Consider the following 10,852-nt stretch of genomic DNA (forward strand, 5'->3'; position numbering starts at 1 on the left):
GACCATAATGACAGGGTTGTGTTACTTGTGTACTGCACATGATCATAATGACAGGGTTGTGTTACTTGTGTACTGCACATGATCATAATGATAGGATTATGTTACTTGTGTACTGCACATGATCATAATAACAGAGTTGTGTTACTTGTATACTGCACATGACTATAATGATAAGATTATGTTACTTGTGTTCTTTACATGACCATAATGATAAGGTTGTGTTACTTGTGTACTGCACATGACCATAATGACAGGGTTGTGTTACTTGTGTACTGCATATGATCATAATGACAGGGTTGTGTTACTTGTGTACTGCACATGATCATAATGACAGGGTTGTGTTACTTGTGTACTGCATATGATCATAATGACAAGATTATGTTACTTGTGTACTGCACATGACCATAATGATAGGATTATGTTACTTGTGTACTGCACATGACCATAATGATAAGGTTGTGTTACTTGTGTACTTAACATGACCATAATTATAGTATATAACACAACAATATACCTAATGTTACTCTGGTATGAAAATATTGCGCTTACAGAATCATCTTGCGACAAATCACTAGGTGACCTGTGTCTTTTTTTTCCTCTGACAGTTTTCCTACTATTTGTAGAACTGTTTAAAATACAAGTCAAAAGATGGCGCCACTTAATTTGATACGGTAGAGATTTGGTTGGTTTGCGTGCGCTAGCCGTCCCTAATTTAGTATTGAAAGACTAGAGGAAAGGCAACTAGTAATCACCACCCACCCCCAAACACTCTTGGCCTACTCTTCTACCAACCACCATAACATATTCCCTCCCCCCTTCCACACACACACATTTAGAAGTAATGCTAAGCTACTCGAGGACGATCTACGCTAACTTTCCCTAGTTTAGAAGTAATGCCACTGGTGTACACACCCACCGTCCACTCTTTAACTGGGATTAACTGACTTTATAACGCCCCCAAGGCTGAAAGGTCAAGCATATTCATGACGAAATTCGAACCTACGACCCACAGATTGCGAGTAGGCCATGCCAAGCTGTTTCAATTGTGTCATTCGCCTATCAGTTATTCCCAGCTCGAGTATTTCACAGCTTCCTATAAAAATAATTTAACTGCCTCACTTAACTGTTGATTTGTTTTTACAAACAACATAGGTTGAGTGTGTGTGTTTCTAATTTTATGTAACACTATCGAATAAATAAAGTTCAAAACAATAAGACTGGGTTATTTGGTTTATTTTGTGATGCTAACTTTTTGTTTTTGTTGATCCTGTGTTCTTTAGAATATAATGGAAGACTTTAGTGGTCAATCAGTGTCATGTGTCACGGTAGCTCAGCGGAAAATCAGTGGGCTTATAACGCTAAAACTCGGGTTTCGATATACGCGGTGGTCACTGTCACGCCGTATGATAACGTTTCACCACAGTTTCAGCATTCACTAAATTCTGGTGGATCGGGTGAATCAAAGGTCACCGTCTCTCGATAGGTTAGCCCTATGATAAAACCCGTTTCTTTACAAAAATCTATTGACCCACCAATGTTATTCATTAGATCATGCTGGAGAAACAAATGGCCAACTAGAATGTTTATATATAAAAAAAAAGACCTAGACAAACTTATTTGCCTTCTCGTAAATAAAGATTTACGTCTGTATCATTATAAGCAGGGGTTTTGTTTATTTTAGCACAGGTGTAACTCTGTTGTGGTTGGTGCGTTTTGATGAATACTAAATCGTGATTGGATGATGTTAGCTGTGCTTCTTTACTTTAACGTCAGCATAAAAAATCATCGTTTGTGCCGCCTAGTGTTAAAAAATTTTCTTTTACTTCGCTAATGTTGTAATTTAGTTGGCTATCCTGGGATTTGCTAACAATAAAATGAACGGCCTTGGTTCGTGGAACCTGAACATCTACCACGAAGTAACGAAAGAAAATCCAAAGCCTTGACACCACCTTATGTGTCAACAAGAAATCAGTGAATTTCCTCGTACATCATAAGTACGTGTACTTGAATCAACTAGTTACGTTTTCGTAGAAACAGTGACCAGTGAGTGGCTGTAAAAAGAACACCCAAGGGCTAAACGTGATTTGTTGTGAACTGGCGGTCCTGTGTACTTGTTAAAACAGGAAACGTATTTGTTGTGTATGAAGATGATTTGAACAGATCTTGTAAGTATTATTTCTAGTTAGATTAGCAGATGATTGGTTTTGATGTTGTCAGTATTCTTAACAAATGTGTGAGCAACAATATAAACTTCAGTGTAATGATCAGAGTCAGACAACAATATAAACCAGTGTAGGAATCAGAGTCAGACAACAATATAAACTTCAGTGTAGTGATCAGAGTCAGATAACAGTTTAAACTTCAGTGTAGTGATCAGAGTCAGACAACAATATAAACCAGTGTAGGGATCAGAGTCAGACAGCAATATAAACTTCAGTGTTGTAATCAGAGTCAGACAACAATATAAACTTCAGTGTAGTGATCAGAGTCAGACAACAATATAAACTTGAATGTATTGATCAGAGTCAGATAACAGTAAAACTTCAGTGTAGTGATCAGAACCAGACAACAATATAAACTTCAGTGTACTGATCAGAGTCAGACAACAATATAAACTTCAGTGTACTGATCAGAAGCAGACAGCAATATAAACTTCAGCGTAGTGATCAGGGTCAGACAATAATATAAACTTCGGTGTAGTGATCCATGGTCCGACAACTATATAAACTTCAGTGGGATTGGTCGTCATATAATAACGCCCTCAGTGCTGATAGGCGAGTATGTTCAAATCCTTGACCTTTAATGGTGCATTTCAGCTTCAACTCGAGACAAGATTTTCTTCTCTGCAACTAAATATGTGTCGCTCTTTGTACGTAGATTGAAATAAATATAAATTCACAGTATGGGTACACATTGGATTGTTTGTTTTTGTAATGAGGAAACAATGGTGTAGGATTATTTGTAGACGTGTAACTATTTGTCATTTAAGACGAGAGAGAGTATTGCTAACTATGAATTTTGTGTGTGTGTGTGTCTTTTTAGAACTGTTATTTATAAAGTGTGTTTAAGACTGAGTAAAAAATCAGAAGTAGTATCTCTGAGATTTAACTGACTCAGTGAGCCTGAATTCAGAGTCCGTGTGGTTGAAGTTGTAGTTGCTCAACCAAAATGTAATAATAACAACAATGGGTGTGGTTTTTTGGATATGGACAAACACTTGACAAAAGCGAAGAAAATAATAGTAAACCGACAAACGTCTTTTTATAAGCGTAATAAAAATTATTTTATCTAGAGAACAAACCACAGTAGAATAATTTTCATTATGTTTATAAATCGTTGTTTGTCATACTGTATTAGCATAATGTGCTTCTATATACAAACGGTAAAGAAAGTGTACACCATAACTTGTATTATTTCTAGTATTACTCCCAATAAAACCTTTGGTTAACTATCGCTTATTCGTCATAATTTCAAAAGAACTTATTTTCTTACGTAACACTTTCGTCTTTACATATACACACTTGTTTTCTCTGTTAATGACTGAAGTAGTTCCTTTCTTCACGACAAAATATATATTTACATATCAGAATCACGGAAGAAATTATGTATGTGAATAAGGGAGTGATAAATAAGAATAATATGTAGAGGAGAAAGCTTAAGAAACGTTATTTATGTCTATTTGTACTGTAAAACGACAACAAAGTCCAAACAGGATACAGTTTCATAATCAACTCTAAGTATAGTTAGTTCTGTTTGCTTTAGATTTACACTTATACTCAGGTCAAGGTTATGTTCATTAATTGTATTTAACATCATCTGGTGTAAATATGTACCAGATGATGCAACGTTAATGGCGGCGAAACCTAGTTTTATTGTATTTCTTTCTGTCCCATTTTAGCTGTTTTTAACTTTTAAAGCGCGTGGAATACCCCCAGCTTTTTCACAGTAACTATATTTACATATGTTTATTAGTGAATATAAGCATTACTTTAATGACCCCGGCCAAGTGGTTGCTTTGTGTAAACGCACCCTCGTGAGTTCATCAACTGGGCGTAATGTGTCCGTACGATTTTTTTAGCATGGTCAACACATTTATTTTGGGTTGTTATGTTTTTGTTGTTAACTTTTTTATCACATGACTTAATATTTATAGATATAAGCACATTTAAGTGAACTGATATTAATCTGAGTTCTGAGATATATTAGAATGTAAACTACCCCTGATAATGTTCTTTCACTTGGTGAGATATATTAGAATGTAAACTACCCCTGATAATGTTCTTTCACTTGATGAGATATATTAGAATGTAAACTACCCCTGATAATGTTCTTTCACTTGGTGAGATATATTAGAATCTAAACTACCCCTGATAATGTTCTTTCACTTGATGAGGTATATTAGAATGTAAACTACCCCTAATAATGTTCTTCCACTTGGTGAGGTATATTAGAATGTAAACTACCCCTGATAATGTTCTTCCACTTGGTGAGGTATATTAGAATGTAAACTACCCCTGATAATGTTCTTCCACTTGGTGAGGTATATTAGAATGTAAACTACCCCTGATAATGTACATAAGGACGTAATATTTATTGTGAAACTGTCCCAAGTAAGTTTCTTGTTATAATTACTGTATAGAAGTAGTCTAGACTTTGTATGAATATATTTACCTCTTGTTACAGTTACTGAACATTTCTAGAAGATGCAGTAACCTAAATCCAATAAATAGTTTCGAAAAACTTGATGCTGTAAAGGGGTACGTTAAGAACCCCATTTGAGAGGTATTCTTATAGTCTTTAATTATTGGGTAAAAAGTATATTAGAAGTCGTTTGTTCACTCTGAAAGCTGTACATTGAACCTTTATTATCCAGTTTACAGCTGACTACGCTGTCTTCTCAGCATCATCTATATAAATGGAAATCCAAAATAGAGGTATACAATTGTCGATTAAATCCCCAAGCGGCAAATGGTATCACAACCATAATGTTTGACTACTTAGTGTCGCTAATGTTATTTTTATAGTCATTTCAGCAATTACAGAAGCCCAATTTTGACACATGGTTGTAAAACGAATGTGGAGAAAAGGTTTAGTTTGTAGTTAAGCACGAAGCTACACAATGGACTATCTGTGCTATGCCCACCACGTGTATCGAAACTCGGTTTCTAGCACTGTGGAGGGGGGGGGGGGCATGGAGAAAAAGGACAAAGTGATACCATGTGATTTAAGCCTTGTCTCGCTACTTCAGTGTTACTCTAATATTCACTAATTCAACATGTTATTACTATAATCTCAGTATAATAGTAAAACTATTTCACTGAAATATGTGCACAGTCGACATGTTAATTTTGTTATTACAAAACCCTATGTAATAAAACTTTGTGGGCTATCAAATCGTACATCGAAGTGTTAAGATAACAAGAAAGTTGGTGATCCAACGCCCACGTTTCGATACTGAACTCTGGTATCGTGAAACTCGGCTTGCGTCACTTTTTCTTTAGCTGTTGAAATCGAGTTTATTGTTTGTCTGATTACAGTAACACCTGATAACGAAGTTCGAATTATACAATGAAAATAGGTTTAATACGCCAACTTGAGTACAGTTTTAGTCGTACTACACTGATCGTTCAGACGGTAAAGATGAGGAAACAGTAGAAATATTTAGTAACCAACTTTGGATTTTTTTTATTTTAAGGAATAAGGACCAAGTTGTATAACACTAATATAAAAATTGTGTAAGCTTTTAGTGTCAGTCATCATTTTAAATTATACTAGTATTAGTGGATTCTACTATAAAAACTGGTAATTTAGATTGGATGGATGGATTTTAATACAAAATATCGTTTCATACAATTGGATTCTAGTATAACATTATTAAAGACTGACAGTTGAAATTAGATCGGTGGATTTTAGTATAAAAACTAGCAGTTCAGATAAGCAAGTAGATTTTATTTTTAGTAAAAATTTCATTGAAACTATACAAGTGGAATCTAGAATATAATAGTTGACTGGTCAGAGAAGATTTGTGGATTCTATAAAAAGAGAGTGTTCAGATTTGGCTTATGGATTCTGTGGAACATTAATAGTATTATGAAATAAAGGGATCTTGGTGTTCTGGTTGATCAGTCTTTAAAGCCATCCAAGCAGTGTACTGTTGCTAGTGGCAGGGCAAATAGGATTTTATGTTGTATCTACAGAAATATTGAATATAAGTCTAAAGAGTTTATAATTTAATTGTATAGGTCATTGATTAGGCCACATTTTGAGTACTGTGTTCAGTCTTGGGCTATTTACCATAGAACAGTGGTTCTCAAAGTATGGTTTGCAAAAGTTCTCCAGTTGGTCAACAGGCTGGTCCAAAGTGCAAATTTCATCGAAAGCAGTGCCATTTTTCCCATTAATTCTGAGGAGTTGTTTTGCAGTAGCAACTGAAAGTGGATGGGTAGGTGATCCATGGTTTGTTTTTCCCTGCTAAAGTGGTCTGCGGATCAAAAAGTTCGAGAAACACTGCCTTAGAAGGACATAGAATTATTTGAAAGGGTTCAGAAGAGGGTTACTAGTGATACTTGGATGAAGAGGTTGTCTTGTGAAGACTGATTAATATCTTTGAAAGGGTTCAGAAGAGGGTTACTAGGTTGATACTTGGATGAAGAGGTTGTCTTGTGAACACAGATTAGTATCTTTGAAAGGGTTCAGAAGAGGGTTACTAGGTTGATACTTGGATGGAGAGGTTGTCTTGTGAAGACAGATTAATATCTTTGAAAGGGTTCAGAAGAGGGTTACTAGGTTGATACTTGGATGGAGAGGTTGTCTTGTGAAGACAGATTAATATCTTTGAAAGGGTTCAGAAGAGGTTACTAGGTTGATACTTGGATGGAGAGGTTGTCTTGTGAAGACAGATTAATATCTTTGAAAGGGTTCAGAAGAGGATTACTAGGTTGATACTTGGTTGGAGAGGTTGTCTTGTGAAGACTGATTAATATCTTTGAAAGGGTTCAGAAGAGGATTACTAGGTTGATACTTGGATGGAGAGGTTGTCTTGTGCAAGACTGTTTTCTCTTGAAAAATTGAGTTAGATTGTTAAGGGAGTTAGTGGTATTGATGCATTATCATTTTTTTTAACATAATGGTAAGAATACAAATATAAATTTTGGCTAGGTATGAGTCATCTTCAGCAAAGATGTTTGGCCTTTGGAATATGTTACCTCCATATGTGGTGGATGCAGTAAATTTAAGGGAAGGATTGATAAGTTCTTAAATGGTAAAGGCTGGCTTTGAGTTTGTTTTTATATACTTGAAAGTTATGTTTTATACACTGAAAGCTGGCAACGGGTTAAACTAATAGGTCTAAAATTTGTGATAAAAATCACATTAACTGCAAATTTTTGCATCCCACATTCGTCCCAATTTGTCCACTTAGATTCAAAATTATAAGCATGAAATGCTCTTTTCACACGTCTCTGATTGAGAATAAAGAATGGACAGATTGAGAGAAATCTGGAAAAAAACGACATTGAAATTAACATGTTGTTTAGTTTTTTCAAATTTTAGGTCTGTTAGTTTAGTGGATAGGACAGCCTAGATAGACCACAAGTTCATTGTTCTTCTAAAGGACAGCTTAGATTACATAACGTTTTGGGACCTATTGGTCCATCTCGGTTGTTCCATCCTCTACACTAAACTAAAACTTGTTCTTCTTAAGTTTTATTTTATATTTCATATTGATTCAATTATACAAGACTACAGTGTGTTATCATTACTGATGCTGAAATTGAATGTATGTTTGTTAACTGTAAGGTTAAAATGTCTGAAACTTTTCCTTTGTAAAGCCTGTTAAAATCTGTTATCAGTTTGGGAACTGTATTTATATAAATGCTACTCCATAATACAAATTATGTTTTTGTTAAATTATTTTTCTTACTTTTTCTTTAAGATGGTGACATAAAGAATAAAAGGGATATAAAAAAACGTTCTGGTTTTCTGAAAAAACTGAGGCCCAAGAAACAAAGGCGATTGACAGAGCACAAAACATTTGAAGTAGAGCCATCAGTTCCTTTTATTGACGGATGTACTTCTTCTCCTAACATTAGAAGGAATCGACGATTCAGGCCAGGAAGACGTCTTCAGAACATGTGGTCTACCATGAAAGGTCTTGCAAGAAGAAATTCACCAAAAAAGCAAAACGAAAAGCAGAGTAATTGGTATGTTACAGATACCACTGAAGCAGCGTGTTCAGTCACGGATTCAGAAGGGTCACAGGACCAGATGAGACTGGGTAGTGACTCTCCTTTGAAGAGATTAAGCCATAGCGTACCCAACATTCACCAAGCTGCATGTAGCACAGGCGGTTCAGCTGTTACTGGAGAATGTGAAGTTAGCTTCACTGGGAATGACATGGTTAAAAGTAACAGTAGTATGGTACATGTATTTGTGAGTTTTAACAGTAGAACAATATAACGAACCTGGTTTTTATTAATAATATATGAACTGTAATGTATTTAAAGTAAGGAGACTTGATACATAAACTGATCTCAGTCTAAACCTTTTTTTTTTCATGTACTGTAGATGATGATGTGTAGTATAAAGTATGGATCCATTAAAACAATATTAAAATGTAATGTAATAGTATAGTATAAAGTATAGATCCATTAAAACAATATTCAAATGTAATGTATTTAATATTATAAAGTATGGATCCATTAAAACAATATTAAAATGTTATGTATTTAATAGTATAAAGTATGGATCCATTAAAACAATATAAGCATGTAATGTGTTTAATAGTATAGTATAAAGTATAGATCCATTAAAACAATATTCAAATGTAATGTATTTAATAGTATAAAGTATGGATCCATTAAAACAATATAAGCATGTAATGTGTTTAATAGTATAGTATAAAAATATTGTTTTAATGGATCCATACATACATTACATTCTAATATTGTTTTAATGAATCCATACTTTATACTATACTATTAAATACATTACATTCTAATATTGTTTTAATGGATCCATACTTTATACTATACTATTAAATACATTACATTCTAATATTGTTTTAATGGATCTATACTTTATACTATACTATTAAATACATTACATTCTAATATTGTTTTAATGGATCCATACTTTATACTATACTATTAAATACATTACATTCTAATATTGTTTTAATGGATCTATACTTTATACTATACTATTAAATACATTACATTTGAATATTGTTTTAATGGATCTATACTTTATACTATTAAACACATTACATTCTAATATTGTTTTAATGGATCCATACTTTATACTATACTATTACATTACATTCTAATATTGTTTTAATGGATCCATACTTTATACTATACTATTAAACACATTACATTCTGTAATTCTATTTTCAATCTGTAAAATACCTGCCGATCTTCACAACATAATTCTATACTAAAAATGCTTTAACCAAATTTCATAAGATTGGTTGATGCTATGATGGAGAAGGAATGTAGGCTATAATTCTGAATTTACTATGTTTATCTACACAAAATGCTTTGAGTAATTATATACAAGTCTGTCATACACAGAATATCAGATGTGCCACAAAAGTATCTGTACTCAAGATACATCTGTGAATTGATAACATCAATCTGATTCAGACTCTGAGGTCTAGGAATGCAAATTGATGTTCATGTGAAGAATAAAAATACTTTTGTTCATTGTACAGTTTGCATATTGTATTTACATAACCTCTAGAGCCTCCAGTTTTTTCAGTATCACTGTACACTGTATCTACTATTCACTCTCCTCCATCATGGACTGTTGCTAAGTCAACAATGTAGGGTAAAAATCTTAATCATTTACTTAAAAGTTTCTCAAATTCCTCAAAACAGTTATGGTACTGAGTTTCTTAATTTAAGTTTACTTTTTCTCTAACACTTAAAGTGTCGTGTATATACGTGAAGAGAGGTAATGTAAATCCTTTAATTCCTACTTTAGGAAAGCACGATACAGAAATCTCACCTGTCTCCTCATCAGTACGTTGATTACATATTAGATATTCATCTGTATTCTGGGCATGACTTAATAGCTAAAGATTTTTGTGGTGAGTATATTTTTGGTTTCATCCTAGTGAATACTAGACTCCTCATTTTGTTAAATGTATTAATGTGTAGGATTTTATACTGGATCTGTTGTTTTAGTTTTTTGTTAAACATAGATACCAGGTATTGTATCAAGTTAACACATTATTTTTACTTTAACATGAAAGTTGAGTATCTAAAAAAACAAAGTTTTATTTTAGTTAGCTGTAATATGTATTAAAAAACATCAATGCTTTTATGAATTTCAGGTTTCATTAGTTTTTGTGTACCTTATTTTGATAAATTAATTTTAAATACCACTGATACCATTAAATACCATTCTGTGAGCAAATATATGTTGAAACTTTGTTACAAGTTGTATATACATATAGACATCATCTCCTATGTAAATCAGTGTTACATATAGATACCATCTTCCATACGTCTTAGTGCTATATATATATACACCATCTTCCATATGTCTCAGTGTTACATATAGACACCATCTTTCACATCTTAGTGTTACATATAGACACCATCTTCCATGTGTCTTAGTGTTAAATATATACACCATCTTCCATATGTCTCAGTGTTAAATATAGACACCATCTTCCATATGTCCCAGTGTTACATATAGACACCATCTTCCATATGTCTCAGTGTTACATATAGACACCATCTTCGTCTTAGTGTTACATATAGACACCATCTTCCATGTGTCTTAGTGTTAAATATATACACCATCTTCCATATGTCTCAGTGTTAAATATAGACACCATCTTCCA

The 10,852-nt window shown here is 33.5% G+C and overlaps 1 protein-coding gene across 1 annotated transcript in view; it reads left to right on the forward strand.

The window, feature by feature from the left end:
• LOC106468326 (multiple C2 and transmembrane domain-containing protein 1-like) overlaps nucleotides 1-10,852 on the forward strand; it is a 44,313-nt gene that overhangs the window by 4,723 nt on the left and 28,738 nt on the right. The window contains exons 2-3 of the mRNA XM_022396661.1: nucleotides 7,934-8,430; nucleotides 9,985-10,090. Of these exons, the coding sequence (XP_022252369.1) occupies nucleotides 7,934-8,430; nucleotides 9,985-10,090 (603 nt within the window). The remainder of the gene's footprint in view (nucleotides 1-7,933; nucleotides 8,431-9,984; nucleotides 10,091-10,852) is intronic.

This window comes from Limulus polyphemus, unplaced genomic scaffold, assembly GCF_000517525.1.
Source record: "Limulus polyphemus unplaced genomic scaffold, Limulus_polyphemus-2.1.2 Scaffold2964, whole genome shotgun sequence".
In the NCBI taxonomy this organism is placed as follows: Eukaryota; Metazoa; Arthropoda; class Merostomata; order Xiphosura; family Limulidae; genus Limulus; species Limulus polyphemus.